The 15985-nt window shown below is 45.9% G+C and overlaps 1 protein-coding gene across 2 annotated transcripts in view; it reads left to right on the top strand.

The window, feature by feature from the left end:
• Positions 1-14721, top strand: part of ULK2 (unc-51 like autophagy activating kinase 2) — a 149578-nt gene extending 134857 nt beyond the window's left edge. For both annotated transcript variants that reach the window (XM_032215046.1, XM_032215047.1), the window contains 5 exons: positions 272-450; positions 2147-2265; positions 5302-5459; positions 10268-10403; positions 12719-14721. In XM_032215046.1, the coding sequence (XP_032070937.1) occupies positions 272-450; positions 2147-2265; positions 5302-5459; positions 10268-10403; positions 12719-12783 (657 nt within the window). In that variant the 3' untranslated portion in view covers positions 12784-14721. The remainder of the gene's footprint in view (positions 1-271; positions 451-2146; positions 2266-5301; positions 5460-10267; positions 10404-12718) is intronic.
• Positions 14722-15985: the final 1264 nt, after the last annotated feature.

Below are 15985 nucleotides of genomic sequence, written 5' to 3'. Positions count from 1 at the left end.
CTTATCTGTGCCGGTTTGCTGCCAAGGACCTGTCTGTCTGTTAATTAAATGCCATAACTTATCTTTGGCTCGGAGTGTGTTGATGTGGGACGAGGGGGGTCAGAACAGTATACCATAGAACAGAGCACAACAGGACAGGAATGGAATAGAAACAGAAGGCTTGTATGCTTAGACGCACATCGAATTTCTCTCGCACAAGGATTGCGTCGTCCTCGGTGGCCTCCGAGCCCGGGTGGAAATCTAAGCCGGCCTTTTGCTTGCTTCTCTCCAGAGGGAGCACACAGACACCCTGCGCCACTTGAACTTGATGCTGGCCTTCACGGAGTGCGTGCTGGACCTGACGGCCATCCGGAGCGGCAACCCAGAGCTCTGCAACTCCGCCGTGTCCCTCTACCAGATCCAGGAGAGCGTGGTGGTGGATCAGATCAGCCGGCTGAGCAAAGACTGGGGGTGGGTAAATACCCTTCAAACTCCCGGCTTCCTTTGGTGGAAATCTCCCTCCTGCCACACCCAAACGTTGCAACGGGAAGTGGGGTGGGGTGGGGGCAAGTGGAGGAACCTCCCCTTGAGAATCTTTTTTTTAAAGTTTTTTTTATTTTTTGTTCTCAATATACAGAATTATAGGTATACATTCACATAGTTATTGTTCTTATTTATCTTTATCACGTTTACATATTTATTTTTCCATATAAAAGGTTAAAATATACATTCTGGGTTGCTTTGCTTAGCATCCCATCAACCTATTTTTATGTTATCAACCTATTTTTCTTTTCACCCTCCCTCCCTTCTCTACTTCCTTCCTTCCTCTTTTCCTTCCCCTTCTTCCCTTACCTCTCCCCTACTCCTCTCTTCCTCTTCCCCTTCCTACTCTCTCTCCTTCTCTTTCTATCCCTTTCTTCCTCCACTTCTTTCCCTTTCCTTCTTCCCTTACCTCTCCCGTACTCTTCTCTTCCTCTTCCCCTTCCTACCCTCTCTCCTTCTCTTTCTATCCCTTTCTTCCTCCACTCCTTTCCCTTTCCTTCTTCCCTTACCTCTCCCCTACTCCTCTCTTCCTCTTCCCCTTCCTACCCTCTCTCCTTCTCTTTCTATCCCTTCCTTCCTCCTCTCCTTTCCCTTTCCTTTTTCCCTCTCTTCCTTCTCTACTTCCTTCCTCCTGTCTTTCCCCTTCCTTCTTCCCTTACCTCTCCCCTACTCCTTCCTCTTCCCCTTCCTACCCTCTCTCCTTCTCTTTCTATTCCTCCCTTCCTCCTCTCCTTTCCCTTTCTTCCCTTACCTCTCCCCTACTCCTCTCTTCCTCCTCCTACCAGCTCTCCTTCTCTTTCTATCTCTTCCCTCCTTCCTCTCCTTTCCCTTTCCTTCCTCCCTTACCCCTCCCCTACTCCTCTCTCCCCCTTCCTACCCTCTCTCCTTCTCCCTTCCGTCTTCCTCTCCTCACCTCTATCTCCCTTCCCTCCTCTTCCTCACCTCTCTTCCTTTCTTTTTCTATTGTTTCTATGTGTGTCTCTTCCAGCTCTTAATTTTTATTTTCTTCGGGTGGTATTTCCACAGACCCAAAAATAGTTGAATATCATTTCTTGTTCCCTTTCCTTCTCAAATCTATCCTGATTATATATTTGCATCTTACTTTTGAATAGATACGTATATACTATTATTTCCTTTTCTATTCCCCCCCCCCCGTTTTCTACTTAATGGCGTTATCATCTGGGTTCCATATGTTCCCCTTACTTTATTTAAGAGCCGAGGTGGCGCAGTGGTTAAATGCAGCACCGCAGGCTACTTCAACTGACTGCAGTTCAGCAGTTTGGCTGTTCAAATCCCACCAGGCTCAGGGTTGACTCAGCCTTCCATCCTTCCGAGGTGGGTAAAATGAGGACCCAGATCGTTGTTGGGGGCAATATGCTGACTCTGTAAACCGCTTAGAGAGGGCTGAAAGCCCTATGAAGCGGTATATAAGTCTAACTATTGCTATTTTGTGTACGTCTCTTTCTAACCATTCATAGAATCTTCCCCATGTCTTGAAGTACACCGATTCCTCTTTGCCCTTTATTTAAAAGTAAATTGGTTCATCTCTGCACAGTCTAGAATTGAGAATCTTGAGGTTAGCGAAGGAAAGATTGAAGCTGCCCTCTTGTCTCCTGTCATCCAGGCAAGTGGAGCAGCTGGTCCTGTACATGAAGGCGGCCCAACTCCTGGCCTCCTCTTTGCACCTGGCCAAAGCCCAGATCAAATCGGCCAAGCTGAATCTCTCGACCGCGGTGAAGCAAGGTGAGCCCGGCGGCTTTTTTCCTAGAGAAAGCTGGAAAATATTTTCCAATCTCGGAGATCATGTGAAATATGCGTCGTCCATTGATCCATCAGAATAGAGCTGGAAGGGAGCTTGGGGGGGTCTTCTAGTCCAGCCCCCCTGCTCAAGCAGGAGACCCTAGACCATTTCAATCAATCAATCAATCGGAATAGAGCTGGAAAGGAGCTTGGAGGTCTTCTAGTCCAGCCCCCTGCTCAAGCAGGAGACCCTAGACCATTTCAATCAATCAATCAGAAGAGAGCTGGAAAGGAGCTTGGCCAGCTGACTTCGGACTTCTTTTGAGACCATTTTTTGCCCTCCGGAAGCTTCCGAAAAACCAACCCTACGAGCAAATCGGAAGTTCAGGAACATACTTCCGGTTTGCTCGTAGGGCCAGTTTTAGCCCTCCGGAGCATTCAGGAGGCTTCCCTAAAGGCTCCGGAGGATGAAAAATGGCCTTATGGACAAACCGGAAGTGGCTAAAACTTTGGGTTTGCTCGTAGGGGTGGTTTTTTTGCGCTCCGGAGGCTTCAGGGAAGCTCCTCAAGCCTCCGTAGGGCCCCCAGGCGGGGGAGGCTGTTTTCGCCCTCCCCAGGCTCCTATAAAGCCTCTGCCCGTGCACGACATCCCCCCCACGCTCCCCCCACCCCCCACGCTTTTGGCATGCGATCCAAAAAAGGTTCGCCATCCCTGCACTAGACCATTACAATTAATCAGTCAACCAATCAGAATAGAGCTGGAAGGGACCTTAGAGGTCTTCTAGTCCAGCCCAGACCAAGGGTGTCAAAACTCAAGGCCAGCGAGGTAGACCCAACCTGCAGGGTACTTAAATCCGGCCCACGTTTCCTGGAAGTACAAAAAGGACCAGCCCGTGGTGCCTCTGCTGGACAAAATGGGCTTGGGAGGGTTGGGGGGGGGGTCATGCAGCCCATGTGCACCCCGTTTTCAGCCTCCCCTGCCTCCAGCATTCTGCTGGCCAATTTCTGGCCAGCAGAGTGCTGTTCGAGGCCAGAAATTGTTGTATCCTCGAACAGTCCCTGAACGAATGGTTGTAAGTCGAGGACTATTTGCAAAGGCAACAATTTCAGCTGAGTTTCAGGGCGTTAACTCGAAACAGAAGCCGGTCAGGTGACCAGAACGCCAGCATCCTGACTTGTGGGTCCTACTAACGATAGCCACTTATTGCCAAATCGCCACTCCTAAATTGAGAGCCTTCCGTGTGCTGCCTGCGTCCCACGCCTGGTTTCTTTTTCGGAGTGCGTGTTGTGTTGCACAATGGGCCACGGGGTCCTTAGAGGAGGGAAACCAGTGTTGGGTAACAGCACTTTGGCGCTGTCTGTTTCCAGATAACGTTTAACAGAATCTCAGGGTCGGGAGGGGACCTTGGAGGTCTTCTAGTCCAGCGGTCACCAACCGGGGGGGGGTCCGCGAAAAAAAGGTTGGTGGTCGGCGGAAAAATTATTTGCGTTTTTTTATATTGCACTAAATCAGGTGTCCTCAAACTACGGCCCCTGGGATGGATACGTGCAGTGAACGCTTGTGTTGCTTGGCAACTGGTTCGGATTTATGACGGTTGTCATGCGGTCCCCTTTTGCGACCTTCTGACAAGCCAGGTCAATGGGGAAACCAGATTTACCAACCAACCGTGTGACTAATTTAACCCCTGTGGGGATTCGCTTAACAATTGCGGCAAGAATGGTCATAAAAGTCACTCCTTACAGTACTAAATCCTTGGGGGGGGGGGGTTGTGCGGGTCGGAGGGGGGCAGAAATTCCGACTTGGGGTCTGCTTTGGCCTCCTGGTGGGGGGCTTTGGGAGAAGGCTGGAGGGAAGCACCGCTGGTGGCGAAGAGCCGGAGGGCCTCGTTCCAGTGGGACTGCATCACGGCCGGGAACTGGCTGACCTTCTCAGCCCACTGAGCCTCCAGGCGCCGGCACCTGGCCTTGCACTCCCGCAGGTTTCCGCTCTGATTGGAAAGCCCATGCTCCTAGTCCTTAGTGAGGTGCTTCTGCTGAGCCTCCGTCTCAGTCAGATCCAATTTGAACTGAGCTGTTTTGCCAACTCTTTCTCATGGAGGCTGCTTAGGTCCAGCAACTGCTTCCTGTTGGGGCCCTAAGGAGCCCGGGCGGGCAGGCGAGGAGTGACGAGTAGAGGCTGGCAAGGCGCCTCTCAGCATGAGTGACATCGAGTTGGCCACGCCCACCCAGTCACATGACCACCTTGCCACGCCCACCCAGCCAGTCATTAGGCAGATCGAATTAGTGTTCCGCTGGATTTAAAATTATAAATTTAATAGTCCCTGGAATCCGAGAGGTTGGTGACCCCTCTTCTCATCCAACCCCTGCTCAGGCAAGAAATCTTAACCCATTCTAGACCAATGGTTGTCCAATCTCTTCTTTAAAAACCCCCAGTGTTGGAGCACTCACAACCTCTGGAGGCAAGTTGTTCCACTGATTAATTTCATTCTTCTAGGACGGGGGGACTCCAAACTTGGGAACTTTTAAGACTGGTGGACTTCAACTCCCAGAATTCCCCAGCATGGCTGGGGAATGCATATATCCTCCCTCATTCTGTCGTAATGAAGAGCCAAATGGGATTATTATTATTATCCACAATTGTATCACAGCGGCCAGTTGTTTAGCCGGATTTGGCATTAATTACTAGTCGGGCCCCACCCAGGGGCCTAGGACGTCGTAACGTATTTTCGTAATATGCGTGCAGATCCAAGCAGTGCGGCTTTTTGCATTTGACTGATGGTGATTTTGTCAATTTTTAACTGTTTTAAATGTAATTCCAGTGCTTTTGGAATAGCACCCAGTGTGCCAATTACCACTGGAATTACCACTGCTGGTTTGTGCCATAGTCGTTGAATTTCAATTTTTAAGTCCTGGTATTTTGTGATTTTTTCATGTTCCTTCTCGGTGACCCTGCTACCACCTGTTGTTGTTGTTGTTGTTGTTGTTGTTATCATCATCTAATTGCCTGCATTTTCCCCCCTTCCAATTCCTCCTTCGCAGTTGTCAAAAACCTGAACGAGAGGTACAAATTCTGCATCGCCATGTGCAAGAAGCTGACCGAAAAGCTAAACCACTTTTTCTCGGATAAGCAGCGTTTCGTCGATGAAATTAACAGCGTCACGGCCGAAAAGCTCATCTACAGTTGCGCGGTGGAGATGGTAAGAAAGCAGGGAAGCTGATCAGATTGATCACTGTGCGGTAGAGAAGGCAGCTTACAGAGCGGGGAGGGGGGGGAGGTGTAGGCATCACATAGTGGCTTCCTTTCCACAGATGGTCCTTGACTTACAACCATTGGTTGTAGGAGACATCCAGGCTGAACCCGAGGGAGGGGGTGTGTGTCAAACACGTCATGTCAGCATCCCAAATATCATCCAAAATTAAATCGGAGTCCAAGGCAGAACTTTCCTCAAACTTCCAATTTATTAAGAGAGACATGTTGGCACATCTGTGGAAAACCTGAATCTGAAAGCTTCCCGTTGAAAGTTCATGATCTTGTCCCCCCCCCCCCCACACACACACACCCACAAGCCCATCACATGGTCCAATCTTCCTCTGCCACGCTGGCATTTCCACCCATCCAGTTCCGGTCAGGTGCAGAGGTGCAAAGACAAAGGATGACCTTGGGCTTCTAGAAAGGAATGTTTTATTTTGACAACAACACATTCTGCTCCTTACTATTCCCCCTCCCAATTCCCCACTAATGAAACAGCACCGTAAAATAAGAAGAGTGTGTGGTAGGCCAAAGATCCTAAGTCACAAGTTATGAGTCCCTTTGCACCCGCAAAAGATCTAAGTCGAATTCAACTTGAATGCTCTTTCTTATCTCCCGCTCATTTCTTTGACCATTAGTAGCTCAGATTCTTGTACCGGTCATCCTCGACTTAACCACTGTGTCAGGCCTGCAGTTATATCCCTTTTAGGATCTTTGGCCTGCCACACTCTCCCTTATTTCATTATGCTGTTTCATTAGTATAGTTGATGGGAGGGGGGAATAGAAAGGAGTAGGATTGTGGAATGTGTTGTTGTCGTTCTTTGCTAGAAGCCCAAGCTCATCTTTTGTCTCCGCACCTCTGCACCTGACCGGAAGCAGCTGGGTGGAGATGCCAGCGTAGCCGAAGAAGATTGGACCATGTGATGGATTTATGGGTGTGGGGATAACAAGATCATGAACTTTCAACTGGATGGAATCCCAGGAAGCTTTTAGATTTGGGATTCCACAGTTTGTGCCAACATGTCTGTCTTATTAAATTGGAACTTTAAGGATCGTTTTGCCTTGAACTCAGATTTAATTCTGCATGATACTTGGAACGCTGACATTCTGTTCGTTTAGTGAATGAAAAAAGGACCTATAACCCCTTTTCACACTTATGACCGTTGCAGCATCTCCGTGGTCACGGGATCAAAATTCAGGCGCTTGGGCAACTGGTTCATATTTACGACGATGGTCATGCGATACTCTTTTGCAACCTTCTGGCAAGCCAAGTCGATGGGGGAAGCCAGATTCACTTAACAACCGGGTGACTGACTTAACATCTGCGGTGATTTGCTTAACAATTGTGGCAAGAATGGTCGTAAAACTCACTTAACAACAGAATTTGGGGGCTCAATTTGTGGTCGTAAGTCGAGGACTATCTGCATAGAGGTTAAGCTTGCAATAAATGTTTACACTCGTTCGAACTGCCTGAATCTCTCCTGATTTCACACTTGACTTGTTCAGCGACTGTTCCAACTCGCAGTGGCGCTGTAAAAAAACTGACTTGCAACCGATCTTCGCAGTGTCTCGGGGGTCACATGACCAAAATTTGGGCCCTGGGCAGCACGCGTGTGTTTATAATGATTGTAGCATCATGGGGTCACGTGATCCCCATTTGAAAACTTCCCAGATGGCATTCGACAAGCAAAATCGAAACGGGAAGCCAGATTCGCTTAACAATTGCATGATTCACTTAACAACTGCAGCAATTCGCTTAACAACTGGGGGGTGGGAGGAGATAGCCAAATCGGGCAGGGCTCACTGAACAATTGTCTCACTTGCCAAAAGGAATCCTGGCCCCCAGTTACGGTCATAAGTTTGAGGATTGCCTAGAAAGCCTGCTGCTGCTCTTAACCCAGGCACGCAAAACAACTCCGGCATAACTTGAGCACCTGGAGATTAATTAAGAGTGCTTTCCACTCGTTACTTCTTCCTTTTAATTTGGGGAAAGTTTTTTGGCAACGCTGTCGAACCGATCTTTCATCAGACTTCATTATCCCTGGGGCAGTGCCAGTCCCAGGTGCTTTTGTGATGGAAGGGTGAAGCCTTTGCCAGAATCTACCATAAACCTCAGAGTTGGAGGCCCTGAAGATGCTCAGAAACGTGGAATGGAAAGGAACGGAACAGAACAGAATAGAATAGAATATAGAGAATAGAACAGAACAATATAGAATATAGAACAGAAGAGAACAGAAAATAGAATAGAAAATAGAACAGAATAGAATATGGAATGGAGAATAGAATAGAATATAGAAAATAGCAATAGCAGTTAGACTTGTATACCGCTTCATAGGGCTTTCAGCCCTCTCTAAGCGGTTTACAGAGTCAGCATATTGCCCCCAACAACAATCCGGGTCCTCATTTTACCCACCTCGGAAGGATGGAAGGCTGAGTCAACCCTGAGCCGGTGAGATTTGAACAGCCGAACTGCAGAACTGCAGTCAGCTGAAGTGGCCTGCAGTGCTGCATTTAACCACTGCGCCACCTCGGCTCTAGAATACAACAGAACAATATAGAATAGAATAAGAATAGAATAGAATAGAATATAGAGAATAGAACAGAACAATATAGAATAAAGAATAGAGTAGAATAGAATAGAACAGAAAATAGAATAGAATATAGAATAGAATAGAGTAAGAGTAAAAGAGTTAGAAGGGACCTTGGAGGTCTTCTTGTCAAACCCCCTGTTTAAGCAGGAAACCCTACACCAATTCAGACAAGTGGTTGTCCAATCCCTTCCTAAAAACTTCCAGTACTGGAGCATTTACAACTTCTGGAGGCAACTTCTGTTCCACTGATTAATTGTTCTCACTGTCAGGAAATTTCTCCTCAGTTCTAAGTTGCTTCTCTCCTTGATTAGTTTCCACCCATTGCTTCTTGTTCTGCCCTCAGGTGCCTTGGAGAATAGTTTGACTCCCTCTTCTTTGGGGCAACCCCTGAGATATTGGAAGACTGCTATCATGTCTCCCCTGGTCCTTCTTTTCATTAAACTAGACATTCCCAGTTCCTGCAACCGTTCTTCCTATGTTTTAGTCTCCAGTCCCCTAATCCTCTTTGTTGCTCTTCTCTGCACTCTTTCTAGAGTCTCTGCCTCTTTTTCACATCTGGCGACCAAAACTGGATGCCGTATTCCAAGTGTGGCCTCACCAAGGCCTTATAAAGTGGTATTAGCCCTTCACGTGATCTTGATTCTCTCCCTCTGTTGATGCAGCCTAGAACTGTGTTGGCTTTTTGGCAGCTGCTGCACATGGCTGGCTCCTCGTTAAATGGTTGCCCACTAGGAATTTTTCATAACATCTGTGGCATTTCTGTCCCTTGGTATCTGTTGAAATTCTCTCTTTCTCCATTGTAGTGGACTCTGGCTGTCATTGAAGGGTTCAGGATTTTTTCCTCAACCAAAGCAAAATATTGCTTTGAAGTGAGATGGAGAACAAATAACAGATAATCCTCGACTTAGAACCATCCTTTTAGTGACAGTTCAAAGTTAACAAAGGTGCTGGAAAAAGTGACTTATGACCATTGTTCACACTTAGGACCATTGCAGCATCCCCATAGTCACGTGATCAAAATTTGGCCTCTTGGCAAGTGACATATTTACGACGGTCGCAGTGTCCCGGGGTCACATCATCCCCTTTGCAACCTTCTGACAAGCAAAATCCATGGGGAAGCCAGATTCACTTAACAACCACCTGACTAGCTTTACAACTGCAGTGAATCAACGACTGTGGCAAGAGCGGTCATAAAATGGGGCAAAACTCCCTTAACTGTCTTGCTTAACAACGGAAATTTTGGGTTCAATTGTGGTTGTAACTTGAGACTTCCTGTAAATATTAATAAATAAATAAATCGTTAAGATAGAAGGATAAGAGGGATGGATGATACAAAAATAAATGATGGATGAATGGATGGATAGATATGAATAGATAGGTAAGTGGTAGATGGATAGATAATAGATGGGTGGATAGATAGATTATAGATGATAGATAGATATAGATGATAGATAGATAGATAGATAGATAGATAGATAGATAGATAGATAGATAGATAGATAGATAGATAGATAGATATGGATAGAAGGGTAAGTAGTAGATGGATAGATGATAGATTAGAGAGACAGAGATGAAATAAGATGGGTGGACAGAGAAGGATGGATGATACAAAGATATTACAGAGAGAGATGTGTAGATAAAGATGAAAAGATAGAAAAGTAGCAGATGGATCGATAATGGATGGATGGATAGATATAGATAAATAGATATGGATAGAAAAGTAGTAGATGAATAGATAATGGATAGATGATGGATGGATGGATGGATGGATGGATAGATAGATAGATAGATAGATAGATAGATAGATAGATAGATAGATAGATGATAGATAGAGATAAATAGATATGGATAGGTAAGTAGTAGATGGATAGATGATAGATTATTCAGACAGATAGATGAAAGAAAATGGATGGACAGAGAGAAGGATGGGTGGATGATACAAAGAGGAGAGAGAGAGGGGTGTAGATAAATAGATATGGATAGATTGATTAGTAGATAGTTGATAGATTAGACAGACAGATTGAAGAAGATGGATGGACAGAGAGAGGGATGGGTGGATGATACAAAAAGGATAGATAGATGGGTGGAAGGAGTGTGTGTGTATGTGTCCTGTCTTTTTCTTCTTGGCCTCTGCTCATCTGCCCTCCTTCTTCCTCCTCCTCAGGTCCAGGCAGCAGCTTTGGATGAGATGTTTCAGCAGACGGAGGACATTGCTTACCGGTACCATAAAGCCGCGTTGCTGATGGAGGGCCTGGCAAAGATCTTGCAGGACCCGGCTGACATTGAGAACATCAACCGCTGTACGTGTGGGGCGGTGACGTGGGGGGTGGGGGGTTGCTACTTTTATAGATGACGTACTTCAAACAAAGAACAGTGCAGCCGAAAAATAAAAACGGCAATCCTGTATTGCCATGTCATTAAAGTATACGAATCGCCAACCGGGGTCAAGAACTACCCATATACAAAAAATGGCATTTTTCGTTCGGACGCTGCTCATTTTATGTTATACGGTTAGTTCAGGGGTGGATTGCTGCTAGTTCGACGCACAAACATTTTTCAAATGCATGCTCATTTGCACCTAAAAAGGTCTGCGCACGCGCACAATGTTAGAAAGCAGGGGGGGGATTACATTGTTGCAATGGAAATTGTTCTGCGCAGGCACAGAACCAAAAATCAAGATGGCGGTGGCGATGATAGAACCGGTTCGGTGGGGACGGGGGGTGGCAGGCCGAGTTACTATCTACTCGGCCGAACCGGGCCAACTGGTAAGGAACCCATTTCTGGGTTACTCCTTGACTTAGGACCGTAATTGAGCCCAACATTTCCGTTGCTAAGTCACAAGGAGACCCTCAATCAGCCCGACTTACAACTACAATTTCAGCCTCAATTACAATTACATGGGTTTTGATCAGTGGTGGGACTTGAATAACTTAACAACCGGTTCTCTGGGTGGGTAGGTGTGACCGGTTGGTCCTATGACTGGGTGGGTGACATCACACCCAGCTACGCCTCCCAGCCACTCGCTCAACGGCAGAGGTAGGATTCAGCCGGTTGGGATTAATACCACCACTGGCTGGCCCCGCCCCTGCTTGTTTTTTGGCCTGGTTTTTGGCTTTTTTTCAGGCTGTTTTTCAGGCCATTTTTGGGCTGTTTTCAGGTCGGTTTTTTGGGCCATTTTCAGGCCAATTGTGGTCTGAAAAAATGGCCAGAAAACAAGCAGGGGCGAGGCCAGCCAGTGATGGGATTTGACGGTTTGCTGAACAGTGCAAAATCTTAACTACCGGTTTGCTTAAACCGATGCTTACCGGCAGCAGCTCACCTCTGGTTTTGATGCTTTCGTGCCTGAAGTACTAGGTCATCATTGTGCCACGAAATTTATTTTGCTCCACATTTTCCTTCCTAAAAACTGCTCTTAGGAGCACATTGAAACAAGCTAGAATTGCAGCTTTTTATAAAATTAGGCATTGAAATGTTTCTATAGATAAAGGGGCTGGTTTGAAATCCGAAGATTGATGACAGCTAGTCCTCCACTTGCAACCATTTCGTTTACCGGCCATTTGAAATGACAACAGCGCTTGAAAAAGCGTGGTGCTCACAGTTTATGGCCGTTGCAGCATTTGGGCCAACTATGGCCTGGATGACTGAGAATCCCCATCTAGCTACAATATCCACACAACCCTCTTAACTGAAATCCGAGCTTATGTGAAGTTGCAAAACTACAACGAGCTTGCAACCAGTTGTAGATCTATCTTGGCGTCTCTTATCCTTATAAAACTTTTTGTGATTTTTCTTCAAGATTTTGCTTGGAGCAAGGCCCACAGGCTCCAGCTCAGAGCAAGTGTTACTCACACCCACGCTGATGTCTTTAGGCCAATAGGTTTGGTTGGGTTGGTTTATTAGATTTATATGCCGCCCTTCTCCCAAGGACTCAGGGTGGCGTACAACATTAAAAGAAACACATAATACAAAAGTTTTTAAAAAATTAAATAGAATATCCCCAAAAAAAACAATTAGAATTAACAATAACATTTTTTTTAAAGTTTGAATTAAAATTAACAATAGGAATAGGAATAATAGGATTAGAATAGAATAGCAGAGTTGGAAGGGACCTTGGAGGTTTTCTAGTCCAACCCCCTGCTTAGGCAGGAAACCCTACACCACGTCAGACAAATGGATATCCAACATCTTTAAAGCATTTACAACTTCTAGAGGCAAGTTGTTCCACTGATTAAATGTTCTCACTGTCAGGAAACTTCTCCTTAATTCAAGGTTGCTTCTCTCCTTGATTAGTTTCCACCCATTGCTTTTTGTCCTGCCCTCAGGTGCCTTGGAGAATAGCTTGACTCCCTCTTCTTTGTGGCAACCCCTGAGATATTGGAAGATGCTATCATGTCTCCCCTGGTCCTTCTTTTCATTAAACTAGACATTCCCAGTTCCTGCAACCGTTCTTCATATGTTTCAGCCTCCAGTCCCCTCATCCTCTTTGTTGCTCTTCTCTGCACTCTTTCCAGAGTCTCCACATTTTTTCTACATCGTGGTGACCAAAACTGAATCCCGTATTCCATCTGTGTATCCCACTTACTTGATTTTTTTTTTCCTTTGCTTCGTTTTTCAGATAAAGCTAGTATCGAACGGAGACTCTCGGCTCTGTGTTGCAACGCCGTCGCGGTCTATGAATAGAAGACCCCCTCTGCCCTACTCTCCGGGGACCACTCCGTGTAGCCAAAATCTGGGCATTTCCCATCCCGAAGCAAATCTGGCTTCTATCGAAGGAAGAAGAAGAAGGAAAAAAAACAGAGCGTGAAACTGGGGGGGAAAAGCAATTAACGTCAGTGGAGAAAAAATTGTCCTTAGACTCAATCCATCTTTCCTTTCACAGCCAGACAGGGAAAAACTCTTTATACCATTTCCACTGCAAATTTTAATCTTGGCAAGCGACGATTCCGCATCTTCGTAGATTACGAGAGAACAGAGCGCGCGTCCTTCTCTGGAGAGATTTCTCCCCCCAAAAAAATTTTTAGTTCCCGCTTCGGGAAACGAATGGACATTTGCATCGTGGGACAAAAAACGAACATCGTTCGCTCTGGACTTCCGTCCCGTGAAACTTCGCGGCCAGGTGTGGGTGGCGAAGACCCCCTCCCAACTTCCAGCCATCAGGATGGCTTTTGCAAATAAATAAATAAAGAACTTGAGAAGGCAAAATGAGAGCCCTTTGAGAAGGTCGATCGTAGACGTACGAGCTTGATGTTCTTCCTGACGCCTCTCGCCCGAATACTTTATATTGCACTAATTTACTAAACTGTGTATTGGTGGGTTTTTGTTGGTTTTTTTTTTTTAAATAATTAAAAAAAAAATACAGAAAAGGCACAACTTATCTATTCTTCCTGGCCGGGCAGAGACGGGAAACGATAATTCCTTATTGACTCATTGAGGTGCAGGAGAGCCCAAAAAGGAAAAGTCATCGCAAAAAAAAAAGAATTCCTCTCGGACTTCAAACCTGCAGCTTCTTAGTTTCAAAGTTGTGTAGATATGCCGTAAGGTGAATTCTTTGGTTTTTATAGCCCTTTTATCTTAATACTTGAGTTGTACTCCTCTAAGAGTGGCATTTTCTCAGCCTTCTCAACTTTTTAAGAGGTGCGGACTTCCAACTCCGAGGATTTCCCAGTTAGCCGGCTGGGGAATTCCTGGGAATTGAAAGTCTATGGGTCTTTAGCGTCGCTAAGATGGAGACAAAAAACAAAACAAAACGGACTTTCGATAACATTCTGTCCTATATCATGGCTTGCTTGGTTACTTTCCTTCTTCTGTTGCATGCCAAGTTGTGTGTCTCCCCGAACTCTGGGTCAAAAAACAAAAAAAAAAAGACACAGCTGCCACCTGGACAGAACAGAAGATTTTCTTTACACATATACATACATACATATACACACACACACACACATAGCATTAAGAAATAATTATAATCAGGTTTATCTGGAGCAGCTTTTGGGGACGTCTGTCCTGCTGCCCGTCGCCTCTTCCTCCTCCCACCCCTTCCTTTTGCGCGACTCGAAAAGTTATTTTAAAAACTGAATTTCATAGTTGGACCCTCTTTAGAGGCTTTCTTAACTGCCATCACTTGAAAGGAGGGAGAAAAAATAAGCTTGTTTATTTAAAAAAAAAAAAAAAAGAACCGTCAAACCTCCTTGAATGGAAGTTGATTGGCATTTAAACACCATCTGATTTTACGGAGTGTGAAGAACATGTCTTTGTGCGTTTTTCTCTCCTTTTTTTTCCCCTTTCCCTGTCTTTTATTTTTATTTTTTTTCCTTATGACAAAGTAATGTACTTTTTACTTTTATTTATCAGTAATAAGCAATTTCGGAAGTTTGTTTGAAAGTGTTCTATCTTTTTTTTTTTTTTAATTTATACGACGTTTGTAATTTTTAGATCTTTATAATACGGTGTTTCTACGACTACCTCTCCTTTGTAACTGCATGCGTTTAATTCTCGACCCGTAGTGTACTAACTGAAGAGAGAGAAAAAAACCCTGTTGATAACTTTTATTATGGCCTGTATAAATGTATATTAAAGTTTAAAAAAAAAGCAAGTGAAACATTAATAAACTGATACTCAGAAGTTCCTATATCTATATATATAAAAGCAAAATGCCACTCATGCATCATCACGAAATCTCCAGAACCATAAAGCCTACAAACTTGAAATTTGGCACATATGTTCTTCTTGGCTTCTAGTTGCTCGCTAAGAAAGGACTTTTCGAAATGACCATCAGATCATTACTATTTCTTATAGTATTATTAACGTGCTCTGATGCAAAGGAGTTAGATGTTCTACTCCCCCTCCCCATCTGAAAAGAACTCTGTTCCAACTGCCATATGGGCATGGCCAGTGCGTGACTCATCTGGCCTGTGGGCTGGGAGCTTAGACATTCTACTTCCCCCTCCCCACCTGAAAAATGCTCTGATGCTAAGGAGTTAGACTGAAGGAGGTAAAGGGATAAGATAGGAATGCCTCTGTTGAGCAAGCCTGAGGGAGAGAAGGAAATAGGACAGGATCAATAAGGCCAACCTGAGGGAGAGAAGGGGATAAGATAGGAGAGGCCTTTGGCAAGCCTGAGGGAGAGAAGGGGATAAGATGGGAGAGGCCTTGGGCAAGCCTGAGGGTGAGAAGGGGATAAAATAGGAAAGGCCTTGGGCAAGCCAGAGGGAGAGAAGGGAATAAGATAGGAGAGGCCTTGGGATAGCCTGAGGGAGAGAAGGGAATAAGATAGGAGAGGCCTTGGGCAACCCTGAGGGAGAGAAGGGGATAGGATAGGAGAGGCCTCTGGCAAGCCTGAGGGAGAGAAGGGGATAAGATAGGAGAGGCCTTGGGCATGCCTGAGGGAGAAAGGGGGATAAGATAGGAAAGGCCTTGGGGAAGCCTGAGGGAGAGAAGGGGATAAAATAGGAGAGGCCTTGGGGAAGCCTGAGGGAGAGAAGGGGATAAGATGGGAGAGGCCTTGGGGAAGCCTGAGGGAGAGAAGGGGATAGGATAAGAGAGGCCTTGGGCAAGCCTGAGGGAGAGAAGGGGATAGGATAGGAGAGGCATGTGGCAAGCCTGAGGGAGAGAAGGGGATAAGATAGGAGAGGCCTTGGGCAAGCCTGAGGGAGAGAAGGGGATAAGATAGGAGAGGCCTCGGGCAAGCCTGAGGGAGAGAAGGGGATAAGATAGGAGAGGCCTCGGGCAAGCCTGAGGGAGAGAAGGGGATAAGATAGGAGAGGCCTTGGGCAAGCCTGAGGGAGAGAAGGGGATAAGATAGGAGAGGCCTCTGGCAAGCCTGAGGGAGAGAAGGGAATAAGATAGGAGAGGCCTTGGGAAAGCCTGAGGGAGAGAAGGGGATAAA

Source organism: Thamnophis elegans, chromosome 4 (genome assembly GCF_009769535.1).
Source record: "Thamnophis elegans isolate rThaEle1 chromosome 4, rThaEle1.pri, whole genome shotgun sequence".
Lineage (NCBI taxonomy): Eukaryota > Metazoa > Chordata > Lepidosauria > Squamata > Colubridae > Thamnophis > Thamnophis elegans.
This window is presented reverse-complemented; position numbering and strand designations above follow the sequence as displayed.